The sequence below is a fragment of the Vombatus ursinus genome, unplaced genomic scaffold (genome assembly GCF_900497805.2).
Source record: "Vombatus ursinus unplaced genomic scaffold, bare-nosed wombat genome assembly UNPS02014820.1, whole genome shotgun sequence".
In the NCBI taxonomy this organism is placed as follows: domain Eukaryota; kingdom Metazoa; phylum Chordata; class Mammalia; order Diprotodontia; family Vombatidae; genus Vombatus; species Vombatus ursinus.
In genome coordinates, this window is record NW_020954598.1 from 21,367,647 (window position 1) to 21,383,089 (window position 15,443).

The window sequence follows — 15,443 nt, forward strand, 5'->3', positions numbered from 1 at the left end:
CCTCCACTCCAAGATGGCATGCATTCTGAGTACCCCTTCCCCGATTTGCCCTCCCTTCTATCACCCCACCCCCTTCTCTTATCACCTTCCCCTTTTATTTTCCTGTAGGGCAGGATAGATTTCTATACCCCATTGTCTGTGTATCTTATTTCGCAGTTGCATGTAAAAACAGTTTTTAACATTTGTTTTTAAAACTTTTGAGTTCCAAATTCTCTCCCTTCTTCCCTGCCCATCCACCCTCATTGAGAAGGCAAGCAACTGGATATAGGTTATACATGTGTAGTCTTGCAAAACACTTCCATAATAGCCATGTTGTGGAAAACTAACTATATTTCCCTTCATTGTATCCCATCCCGAATTTATCCTATTCTCTCCTTTGACCCTGTCCCTCCTCAAAAGTGTTTGCTTCTGATTACCCTTCCCCCAATCTGCTCTCCCTTCTATCATCCCCCCTCTCTCATCCTCTTCCCCCCTATTTTCCTGTAGGGCAAGATAGATTTCCATACCCAATTGAGTGTGCACAAAACAGTAAAATTTTAAAACCCATATCTGTAGTGTTTTTAGACAATTTTCTGTCCCCATAAGTTTTTCCATTTCTAGTTCTATAGTTTTAGTTTTTCCAGTAAAGTGGAGCTGCTTCACTGTAGACTTTTGATACTTGTAGCTTTATGAGTCTTTGTGAAGACTTGCCAGTAATGTAGGTGAGGCATTGAGTTTGCAGGCTTCCTTTTTATTCTCTACTTGATGCTAGGGAAGAGGAGAACCATAGTTATATCTGTACAGTGTTTTAAAGTTTGCAAAGCATTTTACATCTGTTATCTGATTTGATCCTCACAACAATCCTTTGAGGGAGGTGCTGTTATCTTCCCGTTTTACAGATGAGAAACCTGAGGCTCAGAGACGTTAAGTGCCTTGCCCAGGGTCACACAGCTAGTAAGTGTTTGAGGTGGAATTTAAATCAAAGTCTTCCTGACTCTAAGTCCCTTACACTATCCACTGTGCCATGCTGTCCTGTTGGCTCATCAAAGCTTATTTAATCCATAATGTTTTTGGCATATAAAATTCTAATAGTGTTGTAGCATCTAAACATCATTTATTTGTGAAATTGTATTTACAAGTTCCAATTTGAGATGCTCATAGTGCACCTCCTTCGTGGCAGTCATGGTGGTGGAAGTAGGTGTTCCTGGCTCCTTTGTCCTGGAATGGAGACTCCACCAGGTTGGGTACAAAAAGCAAGAATGTAACTTCAAGTGGCTAGGAAGTTGAAGGGTTGGGGTGAAGGTTCTGAGATGAGGAATGGGATGGGAGTTCAGAAGATGAGGGGGAAGGGTAGGCGATGAGTTATTGAGTAACAGAAGAAGAGATGGAGCGTACTCTACTGTTGGGTATCCCTTTTTTCCTTTGTAGCAGTGTGGTGAAGGCAACAAAAAAGGAATGCAGGGAAGAGATTTGAGGGGACCCTTTGGTTGGGTTAGACTCTACCTTTATTTATATTCTAGGATATGCCCGAATAAGTCTAACTTTCTAACAAGTATAACAGTTTTACTTTTTAAAAGATTTCTCATGTTTTATCTTTAATTATCACTGCATCTTTTCTGTTGGCAGGTCTGCATGCATCCCCACAATGTTCTGTCTGATGTAGTGAACTATACCTTGTGGCTAATGGAATGTTCCCATGCATCTGGATGCTGCCATGCTACCATGTTTTTCTCTATTTGCTTCTCTTTTCGTGCTGTCTTGGAACTCTTTGACAGGCATGATGGCCTTCGTCGCCTGGTCAACTTGGTGAGAGCTAATGCTTTTGTTTTAGAACTAAGTGGAAAATTTCTTAAAATCACACCCTTTCATTTGCTTCCTTTCCCTGTGAGGGCAAAGAACCCTACTTTTTGGTAATGAACCCTTCAGACAACACCCTGCTGATGGAAGAAGATCTGTTTCCTCATCATTCAGGATGTTTTGATACTGGTTGTTGAGGTCTATTCCTTCATGTACAAGTTTTCCTAACCGTGCATGTTTCTTATCCCAGTAAATAACAAATATGCATTCATTCCAGATAAAGCCTAATGTAAGGCTTTTGTATGGATTAATTTATATTTTTTTATTCATATGTAAGCCTGAGCTAGGGAGTAAGAAGAATTGAGGGTAGTTACATAAGAGTGTATATAGCACAATAGAAGATCTTCAAGGAATGGCCTATTAGTTTATAAATAGTATCTGGTGTTTTTTTTTTTAAACAACTTTACTGTATTCATCATTAACTGTATAAGCTTTCTTGGGTCAGGCCTTGCTAATTGTTTTAGAAGTGGTAGCTGGATAAATATCCAATAATGGTATGTAGCTTTGCTGGATCCACAGTTTCATTGGTATGGGTATTATACCAGCGTATACAGCCACTCAGCTTAGTCCTCTCGTTCTGTGTGATTCATACCCATACCCTTTCATAAATTGTCCATAAAAGAGCTCTTCAGTGTGCTGAAAGCTTTGCCTTAGGTTTTTTAATCTTTTGTGGACTCTGATGTTCTCTCTCCTCTCATGATACATGACTGGCCCCACCTCTTTTCCTAGTCATCCATGTCCTTGATATTTGTATTTGATATCATTTCTTTTATGCACATCATTATTGGTAATGTGTTGTAGCCTGTTTGTACCCACCATGCATCTCTCCATTTTATTTTGTGTTTCCCAGTTTTGATTCTTCTAAGATTGTGTTATTTATTCATAGTCATGTAAGTACCAGTGCGTGAATATTGGTGTTGAAGAGATAGAATTAGAAGGAAAAAGGCAATCTCGCTTCTAAAAAGGAATTACTCTTCATATAGCTTTGGTATTTCTAAAAGATCCAGTTTTGTGCCTGGGAAGAGTACGTCTATAGTTAGTCTCACCTTCTTGACTATAATATTTTGTATCCATGATAATTACCAATGTTTAGGATAGCATATTGAGCTTTTATATTGGAAGTCTACTTACCAAAAAGTTAAAATTTTCCTTCTCTTCCTGCCTTTCATTTTTCTGTTGTCCTGTTCTGTTCCCCCGTCCCTCTTCATAGATCAGTACCCTAGAAATTCTAAACTTGGAAGATCAGGGTGCTCTTCTGAGTGATGACGAAATATTTGCCAGCCGACAAACTGGGAAGCATACCTGCATGGCACTCCGAAGGTACTTTGAAGCTCACCTGGCCATTAAGTTGGAGCAGGTGAAGCAGTCACTTCAGAGAACAGAAGGTGGTATTCTTGTCCATCCACAGCCACCATACAAGGTGAGCAAGGAGTGAGAGGGACTTATTTTGCACTTTTTTTTTTAGGGTGCATCATGGGCATGAGATACACACTTGATTCAGTGGAATACTGTAGGATGTGAATTTCTGGATTAGTGTTGCCTTGTGTGTAATTATGTACTAATTAAAAATAAAGACATAGGTTAATTTCAAAGACTCAGTTTTCCCACAGATATCAGTTGCCATGTGTCTTTCCCCTTACACCAGAAATTAAAGATTAATTGAGGTGTATATAATACAGATATAATACTTCCTTGGTTTTATATTTTGTCTTATAAAAACATAATTTATTCCTGTAGTAAGCTTAGGCTGAGGCCTTGGAAAAATATGAGTAGCTTGGAAGCTGTTCTGCACATTTTTATTACACGTACAACCATTCCAACACATTTTAAATATCTTAAATAAAAATGGAAATAATTAAAATGGGTTTGGTTTTTTTTTGCCTTTGTCTTAATCCAAAAAAACCTGTGCTTTCAGGTGCAAAATAGGGATACAGAATTTATGATTTTTTTTTTGACTAACCTTTTCAACCTCAAATCTAATATAGGTGCTAGTCATTCAATAGGTGTTTCGAGAATGTCTCTTTAAAATTTTTTTAAAATAAAACATATCTTTAGTTCTCCAATTTAAGGTGGTAGTAGATAGAATAAATGATTTCTGTAAAGTGATTAAACATTTATGGGAAAGCATGATGATATAATGGAAAAAAGCACCAGATCTGGGTTCCATTCCTGTCTTTGCCAATTCACTGGGTGATGGATCCCAGATAAGTCACTTAACCACTATGAGTTTTGGTCCGCTTGTCCATAAAAGAGATTAATGCTTACTTCCTTACTTACCTCATTGGGTTGTTTTGAATATCACTTGAGACAATGTACATGAAAGTACTTTGTAAATAGTCAGGCATTATGTAAAAGAAATTTGTTATAGTTATATAACTATTTACCATGGACTTTTACTAATTGTAGGATTGTGGAATCTAAAAGATCTTCATTTTTTATTGCCAAAACTGTCCGACTGATAAAACCATCAAAGAATGTGAGAAGATGATACAATTCTTAATGGCATGGTCTGTTTTCTCTATACGTAGGCATGTTCTTATACTCATGAGCAGATTGTGGAGATGATGGAGTTTCTCATAGAGTATGGACCAGCTCAGTTATACTGGGAACCAGCTGAAGTCTTCCTCAAACTTTCTTGTGTGCAACTTATGTTGCAGCTTATATCTATTGCCTGCAACTGGAAAACCTACTATGCAAGGTGAGACTGGAGAATTACTCCTAAAGTTAGACTTATCTTCTCTTAAAAGATCTGATTTGTTGGGCCAGGATATAAAGGAAGACATGAATAAAATGATGTTAGGGACCTGTATGCTGGCCCTACTTTTCCCTATCTCATTGAATAAAAAAAAACCCTCCTGTCCTCTTTACAAATACTCCAGTGTTTTGCACACATTAGAATACTATGTCTAGGTTTGCTTTTCACTTGTCAAGGAAGGCACAACTAAGCAGAATGAGGTGCAGAAAAGGGCAACCAAACTGATAAAGGACATGGGGGATTGTTACATGAAAATGTTTAAAAGAAACTTCTTTTTGGAAGGATGATGGCTAAGGAGAGAGGACCAGAATTCACAAAATCATGGAAGTTATTTTAGAAGGGTGAACGTGGACTTGTTGGCCAGATATCAGAACAGTGGAACTTAATGTTCAGAATAGATTCTGTATCATGGTTTCTTAGAGTTAGAAAGGTACATGTAATCAAAATCAGCCAAACATTTTTAAGTGCCTACTAATTGTGCTAAGTGCTAGGGATAAAAAAAGAGGCAAAAGACAGTTCCTGCCCTCAAGAAGCTTACAGTCTAACACTTGAAATGCTAGGACAAGAAAAAAGAAAATGTTTATTAATGTAGGGGAACATCAACTCTTGGTACATGTTCTCTCAAAAGTGATATGGGCGAAAAATAAGAGGATCAAGAAAGATGTAGATAGGAGCAGCTAGGTGGTGCAGTGGATAGAGCTGCAGCCTTGGAGTCAGGAGGACCTTAGTGCAAATCTAGTCTCATACACCTAACACTTACTAGCTATGTGACTCTGGGCAAGTCACTTAACCCTGATTGCCTCACCAAAAAGAAAAAAGAAAGAAAGAAAGATGTAGATAAATTCCTGAATGATAGACTCCCTAGATTATTAAGCGAAGCTGAGGTTATTTGGAGCTCATTCCTAATCTCTTGAGTTGTGTTGTTTTATGTTTTATTTTAAGGCTCCACTGTTGTCAGAGACTGACCACAGTCCAGTATGACATTTCTTATACGTTCTTTTGTCTGTACCATACTTGCTATTTTGCCAAGTTCCTTTGTCTACTCTTTTAGGAATGATACCGTACGCTATGCTTTAGATGTCCTGGCTATTCTTACTGTGGTACCAAAAATCCAGCTGCAGTTAGCTGAATCAGTGGATGTGTTAGATGAAGCTGGATCCACTGTTTCTACTGTAGGTAAGTTGGATTTGTTCTTTACAAATTAATCAACAAGCTTTTATTAAATATGTATCATGTGCTGGACACTGTGTTCAGTGCTGGGGATACCAAGATAAAAATGAAATAACTGCTTTTGTCTAGGAACTTGTATTCTGTTGGGTAGGGCCTGAGGGTGGGGAAAAACAACACATACATGTATGTTAAAAAATAAATACAAGATAGTTTAAGGAAGACACTGGCTGTTGGGAGCTTTTAAAAAGCTTCATGTACAACGTAGCACTTGAGCTGAGTCTGGAAGGTAGTAACTGATTCCAGGAGGTAGAGGTCAGGAGAGAGCGTTTCTGGCACATAGGAATGGCCAATGCAAAGGCCCAGAGAGAGGGTTTAACTTGAATTTTTTTCGTCTGATAGTTGGTACCATATTTGCTATTCTGATTTAAATTTCATTTTACTGTACTTAACCAGAAGGTAGCGGTGGGTTCTGCACTCTGTGGTTTGTATGTGACACACAATGTAATCCAACTGCAGAGGCATTGTATGGATAAATTGATGTTTCCATAATAGTATGATGATGTTCTTAGGGTGTTTGCCAGTAATAATGCCCCATTCTCTTTTTTGACCCATACACATTCTTATTTGTGTCACTTTTTCTTTGAGACTTTGTGGGGTATAGGAAGAGTTAAAGAAAATTTCTGTGTTACATGTGGAATTACATGGAAACCTCTAGGAAGAACTTTACAATCTTCTTTTGAGACATATTGCAGAATCAGGACCTCTGACATCGGTTGGTATTTATATTCTTTATGCTGCTATTCACTACTCGTATGTCTGGACAAATCATTACTCATGTGAGTTTGATTTTACTCACTTGTGAATTGAGGCTAGCAACATTTGTTCTACCTTCCTTCTAGGGTCCTTGTGAGTTAAGTGCTTTGGAAACTTTTAAGGAGACAGAAAATAGGAGTTACTGTTGTTATATATAGCTTACCTTGCTTCTGAACAGCACTGAGTGTGACTCCTGAAGTGAGTGACTCTGCCGTCACTTTTTAGATTACTTTATGTAAGCTGAATCCACAGCTATGATTTCTGCAGCAAACAAGAAGTACTTTTATTTTGTGATTTGAAAATTGAAGTTACTTTCTACAAAGTGTTAAAACAAAATTAACATGATTCCCAGTTCTTGTTCCTAATGTTTTTCTGAATCTTAACATGAATATCAATTTGAAATATTGGGGAGAAAAGGATAAAAAAATTTTTTCCCTCAAACAGGTATCAGCATCATCCTGGGAGTAGCGGAGGGTGAGTTCTTTATTCATGATGCTGAAATTCAGAAATCAGCTCTTCAGATCATTATCAATTGTGTGTGTGGCCCAGATAACCGGATCTCTAGTATTGGCAAGTTCATCTCTGGAACCCCTAGGCGGAAGTTGCCTCAGCCTCCAAAAAGCAGTGAGCATACGCTGGCCAAGATGTGGAATGTGGTACAGTCCAACAATGGTATCAAGGTGCTCTTGTCATTGTTGTCCATCAAGATGCCCATCACTGATGCGGACCAGATCAGAGCACTAGCGTGCAAAGCCCTAGTAGGACTTTCTCGCAGTAGCACTGTCCGGCAGATCATCAGCAAGCTGCCTCTCTTCAGTAGCTGTCAGATCCAGCAGCTGATGAAGGAACCTGTTTTGCAGGACAAACGCAGTGACCATGTCAAGTTCTGCAAATATGCTGCTGAACTAATTGAACGTGTATCAGGAAAGCCCCTGCTTATTGGTACTGATGTCTCTCTTGCACGGCTGCAGAAAGCAGATGTGGTAGCCCAGTCTAGAATCTCCTTTCCTGAGAAGGAATTGCTTCTCTTAATCCGAAACCATCTCATTTCCAAAGGGCTGGGAGAGACAGCAACTGTCCTCACCAGAGAGGCTGATCTACCCATGACTGCTGCATCTCATTCCTCTGCCTTCACTCCCGTCACTGCTGCTGCTTCCCCTGTCTCTCTGCCTCGTACCCCTCGCATTGCCAATGGCATTGCAGCCAGACTAAGCAGCCATGCCAGTGTAGCTTCCTCTGCCTCATCTGTCCACTCACAGTCACGGCCTCCACAGGGTCCACTCGCCCTGCCTGGCCCATCGTATGCAAGCAGCTCCCCTTTGATTGGCAGGATCAGTTTTATCAGGGAGAGGCCATCACCCTGCAATGGCAGGAAAATCAGAGTGTTACGGCAGAAATCGGACCATGGCGCCTACAGCCAAAGCCCAGCCATAAAAAAGCAGTTGGACAGACATCTTCCTTCCCCTCCCACATTGGACAGTATCATCACAGAATACCTTAGGGAGCAGCATGCTCGCTGCAAGAACCCAGTTGCCACCTGTCCCCCCTTTTCTCTTTTTACCCCTCACCAGTGTCCTGAGCCAAAACAAAGGCGGCAAGCGCCAACAAATTTTACCTCGAGACTAACCCGCAGAGCAGCCTTTCCAAAGTACGGAGGGGTAGATGGTGGGTGCTTTGATAGGCACCTCATCTTCAGCAGGTAAGAAAATGCTTTTAACCTCTTAGGGAAAGGGGTGGTCATCAAACTGTAACACACACAATGTGAGCCTACAATTAGTAAGCCTAAGTAGCTGTTTTTTAACTAAATTATTACAAAATCAGCAGAGTTGTATGACTGTCTGTGAGATCACGCCGTGATTCTAGGTTCCTTGTGTTGTTATTATTGTAGGCTTCCTAGACATACTGACTCTGCCTCATCAGGACTACTGACTACTCTAGAACTTGGTCTAATGAGCTGCCTTGAACTTAGGCCTTCCCAACCTGTTTCTTGTCTTGGTGCATGTTGGTTTTTACTCTTTTCCGTGGGGTTGGCATATAAATGCTGGAATGATTTTTAAAATCCAGAAAGAACTTACAAGTTATTAGTTTTTGTTTTAATCTGAAAATGAGAAGCTCTTTCCCCTCTTTCACTTAAAATGAAAATTTTAAATGAAATCAAATTAGTTTTTTTTGTCATTATAGCATTGTAAACTTTAACTACTGGGAAACATTTATGACTATACCACTCCTATGCCTCCAAATAATCTCTTAGTTTCTCTTTAACACAGTTTGTCCCAATTTTCATTTCCTTAGTCGGAATTTTTTGATTTATTGTGGCTAATGATCTCTGTGTCTTTTTCTAGGTTCCGTCCCATTTCAGTGTTTCGGGAAGCAAATGAGGATGAAAGTGGCTTTACCTGCTGTGCATTCTCAGCCCGAGAGAGGTTTCTAATGCTTGGCACATGTACGGGGCAGCTGAAACTTTACAATGTGTTCAGTGGGCAGGAAGAGGCTAGTTATAACTGTCATAACTCTGCCATAACACATCTTGAACCATCTCGGGTAAGGAACTCTTCTGAGGTTGCCAAAAGCCTTCCTGCCAAGGCCTGGTTGTTTTCTCATTATACTTTTATTATTGTGGAAGCCATGTAAGTAAGATCTATTAGGAGGTATACATTAGATAAGCAAGAGAGACTGCAATTGTGATTTAATAAGTATAGGGAACTCCCAGGTAAGGAAGCTCCTTCTACCAATGCAGGTTGGCACCTTCTCTGGTACTTTTGTTTCTTAGAGTTGCCTAGAGCATTGACAGATAAAGTGACTTACATGGGATCACATAAGCAGTATGTGTCCAAGTGGAGACTTGAATCCAGGTCCTCCTGATTTATGGGTCAGCATTCTATTCAATACACTGTGGTGCCTCTGTGCTTTATATAGGTAGTAAAATTTTCTGGTTCTCTAACAAAGTTCTATCCAAGTGAAATTTTAAAATATTATGAGTTACTTGGAAGAAAAATACTACATAATTCCAATGTGGTGGTATATTACTATTCTCAGGGTGTGAATACTTTTTTTCTCCAAAATTGAGATGATTCACGTTATCAGGACATCCTTATCAACCCCAAAGGAAGGAGACATTCACATCTTTGAGGCTACCCTAAATAAATATTCTAAAATTTGGCAAGTTCTTGGAAAGTGCCTTGAGCAATATATTTATTTTTTGTTGGCCAGTACTACAGATGGGGAAAACTGAGGAATATGATTTAAAAGGAGATGGAATGAATTTTGAAACTTTCTTTAGAATAAGAATTTTTTTTCCCCACAGGAATGTTTTCAATGTCATTATTATGTTAATGACTGCCACATGTTACATGGTTAGGTGTGTATAATACTGTCTCAGGGAGTTTAGTTTTGTCTTTTTGAGATCCTGCTCTTATAATATAGTTAATTGTATAGTTTAGCTGTTTCTGGCTCCCATAGGAGTTCCTCTGTCTTCTGTTGCTTTATAGAAGTAGGCTAGAAATGTATTTTCATAAATATATTTTTGTATGCTAGTAGTATACTAGCATATATAATATGTATATATATATGTATATAACTGTTGGTATTAATGTATGTAAAGTATTTTGCACACTGAAATGATATGTAAATGTCATTTGTTAACTATATATATGTTATTGTTACTTAACTCAGACCTCCTCCTTCTCTTTTAGGATGGATCTTTGTTGTTAACATCTGCCACTTGGAGCCAACCCCTTTCTGCACTCTGGGGGATGAAATCAGTGTTTGATATGAAGTGAGTACACTCTTTGTCAGTCTGGTCTCTGTGTCTTTAAAGGAGTTATTAGGAGAAGAGGTTGTTAGCTACTTCTGAATAAACTTTAATCCCCTAAATTTTTAGCTTGGTGGATAAAGAAGAAAACTTACTCTCTTCTTTCTTTCCAGAACTGTTTTTTCTCAGATTGAACCTACCGTTGCAATGTTTAACGCAGCGTAGTGTAGTGGAGAGAGCACTGGACTTGGAGTTAGGAGAGACCTGGGTTCAAATCCCACCTTTTGACACTTAACTTTCTGTGTGACCATAGGCAAGCCACTTAGCCACCCTGAGCTTCAGTCTCCTCAACTATAAAATGGGAATAGTAATATCTGTAATACCTGTATCACATGATTGTTGTAGGGTTTCAAATGAGATAATGTATGTAAAACATTCTGCAAACCTTAAAATTCTCTTTAACTGTTAACTCTCATTACTCAACAGCGTTCTTTCCCCTTCCCTCTTTCCACCCCAGTCAGCTGGATATGGCACGTGTCACACCTGTTTCCCATATGAACCCTGTTAAGACATGGCAGTTGGCTATCTTGCTGCCTCTGCATGTGGGTAGTTTAGAGCTTGAATAAAAGGACTAGTGGCCTGCTAATTATTTTGGTGATAAGTTTCCTTCTCTTTTGGGCTGAGGCCTGTTAGCACTTTTATCTTGCACGGACAAATTAAGGTAGGATTGTCTTGTCAGATTTTTTTCCAGATTTTTGAATGTCTTGGTTTTATTTATGGGAGTTAGTGAATTTGAATTCAAGTTTAGTTGTGTAGAAAATTGGGAATTAACTTGTTGCAAGTTTTAAACTTAACCACTCTAAGGATCAGATTCCAGAGAGTATGATATATTTGCTACCTGTTACTTGCCTGCAGGCATTCCTTCACAGAAGACCACTACGTAGAGTTCAGCAAGCACTCACAGGATAGGGTCATTGGCACAAAAGGGGACATTGCCCATGTAAGTACCTTTGATTTCATGGGTTTACAGCTGGTCATGTACTTCTGTTCACATAAGATGCTTCTGGCTGGAAGACTGTATACTTTGGTTATGGCCCTAAGTATAACTAGGAAGATAGTTCTAGGCTCTATTAGAAAAACTTAAAAACTGAGAAGCTGACATTTTCAAGGAAATGGGTTTCTGGGGGGTGTGCTTTTGGGGGATGTTCTTCTCTTTCTTTGTATCCCCAGTGTTTAGCACAGTGCCTGGCAGATAGTAAGTGCTTAATATGTATGTTTATTGATTGATTGTGTAGGTTAAATATCTTGGCATTTAAGCTGCTGTGAGTATTTGGACACTTTGATTGACTAATTGAAATTCTGTGTTGGGGACAAATGTGTTGGAATATTTCAAGGAAAATCTTATACTACTTAGCTCCCTCTTCCATCTTTGAGAGAGAGAGAGAGAGAGATTGAGATCACTCCCCTTAAAGAATGAGTAGTCAGTAGTTAGATCATCATTATACATTGAGTTGGAAATGGGAAATATGCCGTTTTCCCACTTATGCTAGACACGTTGTCTTTTTCCCAAGATGGTGATAGGAAAAGAGGATTTCTTCCTATTCATCTTCAGGGGAGGCTTGACTCTTTTTTTCTTTTCATTTTTCTTTTGGGAAAGGGGTATCCAATGAAAAAGCTACTTGTTATATTTTAGAATTTTAGCAAAGATATAGATTGGTTTCTTGTTAGGCAAGTTGGGGAGAATTGGGGTTTTAAAAAACTTTTGTCAAAATTGAGAAGTCAGGAAAAATTGGGTTTGCAAATCTTTTTGTTGTAATTTAACTAACAAATGAATCTGATATATCTTCCTCACTCCTCTTTTTTTTCTCCAAAGATTTATGACATTCAGACTGGCAACAAGCTGTTGACTCTCTTTAACCCAGATCTTGCCAACAACTACAAGAGGAACTGTGCCACGTTTAATCCTACAGATGATCTAGTCTTAAATGACGGGGTCCTCTGGGATGTCCGCTCTGCACAGGCCATACATAAGTTTGACAAGTTCAACATGAACATCAGCGGTGTTTTCCATCCTAACGGACTTGAAGTCATAATTAATACTGAAATTGTATCCTTCACCCTTACTAAAGCTTCTTAAGTTATGTCTGTTAAGGTTAAGGTCTGGTTGTGGTGCAGAAAGCTAGAAAGAGAATTCCATTGATTTTTTACCAATATCCATTTAATTCAGTTTTGTCCCTTGTACTGTCTCATAGGCTGAACGTATAATGTGTTTAATATGTGGAAGAGAAGTGAAAAAGCTAGTCAGTCATCCAGTGTTTTTTGCAGATATATATGGTTTTGTGTAGTATGGCAAAACTTGTATAACTGATTTGCTTTTTAACTTTTTATTCTGTTGCCATACAAAATTTAATTAGCCAAAATACTGCCTTTATGCAGTGTAATTCAAAGGAAATCTTGATTTAGTAGTTAATTTGAAACTAGTAGTAAATGAGGTTAATTTGAAAGAAATTATTTTTTTCTCAACAGCCTGCTTTTTTGTTAACTTAAAGCTGTGTTGTGCCTAAAAAAGTGTTAAAAAAAACATTGCATATAGCCTCCAGCAGATTGTAAGAAATAATCCGAGCCAGACAAGTACTATTTTCATTTTTTTTTTAAAAACTATCTGCATATCCACTAGCTAGGTATTTGTGAATTCATTACAAGAAACAAAATATCCAACATGAAAAATATCTTTTAAAATTTTAGAATGAGAAATTCATAACTGAAGCTCGTGTTACATGTAAGCAAATTCTCCTGTTGTTTTGAGGTGGCCTTCAGCCTTCAGAGAACTTTGAGAGATTTTTAATAATAACTGATTACATGGGTAATCATGTTTTTCTGTATTGCTGGGAATAATGACTAAACTTTTTAAAAAAGATTATTGAGCTTCAGTGAGGTTTTATTTCAAGTATATTAAATGCTTTACTTAACAGATTAGAGAGAAAGTCCTCCATTTGAAGGAAATTTTTTTGTAGTTCTTACATGTGCAGGAAGGTAGATTAGAATACTTTCCTCTGATTCAGGTCACTATTTATATGGCATCTGCTTAATATTATGAGGAGGCTCTTGGTTTCATCTTTCTCCTCTAGCTTCCAGCTTTTCTATATATTTTAGCAACAATGTTCTGGTGCCTTTAATGTGGGAAGAAGCTGAGAGCCACCACTTATTAGAATCAATCTTTACAAACTAAGAAATGGAACAAGTTAGTATTTACTTCTTTGTTGACTTTCATCATGGGTCTACGAATAACTTTAAGAAAAATTTTTTTTTGGGGCTCTTCCTTCACTACTATTCTTTCAGTGGGACCTTCGAACTTTCCATTTGCTGCACACAGTCCCAGCTTTGGATCAATGTCGTGTAGTTTTCAACTATACTGGTACAGTGATGTATGGAGGTAATGAACATAACCTTTCCATTCTTCCCCTTCCTGTCTTTCTTTCTTTGTCCAGCTCCTAAACTTGCCAGAGTACTGTGTAATTTTGCTCTGGGAATATTTCTGTCCCTTGCACTGGAAAGCATTTGGAAATTCATGAATTAAAAACGAAGTACTTTCATAAGATGGCAGGATAGAAAATAAAAACTTTTTTTAAAAGTATTGATTTAAGGTCATACAAATTCTAATTCTTATAATTCTTAGTAAATTAGTAAAGATGTTAAGTCTAAATTTTGTGTAATAGTGATGTAAAATCTCTTGGAAATTAGCTTCCAGTCTTTATGACTTCTTTACCTTTTGTAAAACTACCAAATCTTCATAGTTCACTTTCCATTTAGTAGTTTCGTAATGTTAGAGAATATTGGTTGTACTGCTTAAAACATTTCACCAGGGGGATGTAGACAAGTGAAGGAGAATATTAAAGACAAACCTGTGGAAACTACCAGGAGAATGTATCCAGAAGAGTCATAACCAAATATAGTGGAAATTCCACCAATACCCTTGGGTTTTTAAAAGACAACATTGTCTGTACCTATGATTAAATTTAAATATCTTGTGGGGGGTGGGGTGGTTTCTCTTCTTATAAATTAGCTATGCTACAGGCAGATGATGAAGATGACTTAATGGAAGAAAGGATGAAAAGCCCCTTTGGGTCATCTTTCAGAACATTCAATGCAACAGACTATAAGCCCATAGGTAAGCATGAAAAATCATAGTTTTCAGACATGGCGTGTTTTGTGGGAGAATGTGCATTCTTAATGTCAAATCATCTTTTTTTCTTGGGAGGACTTTAATATTTAACTGTTCCTGGAACACACACACACACACACACACACACACACACACACACACTCACACTCACTCCTACGCATGCATGTGTGTATTTAGATATATCCACATACACAAACACACATTACCATTTTGTTTTTGCAGTTACCTTGGTTTCCTATGAAGAAATGACTCGTTAACTCACAAAGGGAGACCTGCCAACTTTGTTCCTGCTTTTTTGTTTTGAAAATTTGTGATTTTTCTTTTATTTAGAAAAGCAAGGGGAGTTAGGAAGGGGAAATGAAAAATGGAGCTGACTAGGATTTCTGAAAGTATGTTGAATTCTTTAAAAGAAAAAGAATACAATAACAGAATTCCCTGAGTTTTGCCACATTCTGTTTTCTAGCTACCATTGATGTGAAACGGAATATTTTTGACCTGTGCACCGACACCAAGGACTGTTACCTTGCTGTTATTGAGGTAAAGGATGCTTTGAGAAATATAGATTGTCTGGAATAGAATTTATTCAGAGCACTTATAGTTAATTCTTTTTTGCTACATTTGTATCATGCTTAGCCTTTAGGGAGGATTATATTGCATGATATTTGAAAAGTGTATTACCAGTGTCTACTGCTGTTATTAGATATCTTGGGTGGTCCTTATGTACCTGTTTCCAGGGCTTGGGTGGTTAGGGGGTGAGGGAGTGGTGTGTCTTTGAGAAATTCAGTATAGGAGAAATGTAGCACAGTTTTCTTACTGTAACTTAGAAAATCGATCCATGGTTGTTATCTGTACCAAATCGTCAGCATCATAGTATCAAAACCCAGGACAACCGTGGTGTGTGTGTGTGTGTGTGTGTGTGTGTGTGTGTGTGTGTG

At 38.1% G+C, this 15,443-nt stretch overlaps 1 protein-coding gene across 4 annotated transcripts in view; it reads left to right on the top strand.

Annotated features, from left to right (window-relative positions):
* DCAF1 (DDB1 and CUL4 associated factor 1) overlaps positions 1-15,443 on the top strand; it is an 83,789-nt gene that overhangs the window by 48,801 nt on the left and 19,545 nt on the right. For all 4 annotated transcript variants that reach the window (XM_027837024.1, XM_027837027.1, XM_027837026.1 and 1 more), the window contains exons 10-21: positions 1,606-1,785; positions 3,047-3,256; positions 4,365-4,534; positions 5,643-5,767; positions 7,019-8,273; positions 8,917-9,115; positions 10,267-10,349; positions 11,241-11,325; positions 12,199-12,432; positions 13,665-13,758; positions 14,389-14,493; positions 14,972-15,045. In XM_027837024.1, coding sequence (XP_027692825.1) covers positions 1,606-1,785; positions 3,047-3,256; positions 4,365-4,534; positions 5,643-5,767; positions 7,019-8,273; positions 8,917-9,115; positions 10,267-10,349; positions 11,241-11,325; positions 12,199-12,432; positions 13,665-13,758; positions 14,389-14,493; positions 14,972-15,045 — 2,814 coding nt within the window. The remainder of the gene's footprint in view (positions 1-1,605; positions 1,786-3,046; positions 3,257-4,364; positions 4,535-5,642; positions 5,768-7,018; positions 8,274-8,916; positions 9,116-10,266; positions 10,350-11,240; positions 11,326-12,198; positions 12,433-13,664; positions 13,759-14,388; positions 14,494-14,971; positions 15,046-15,443) is intronic.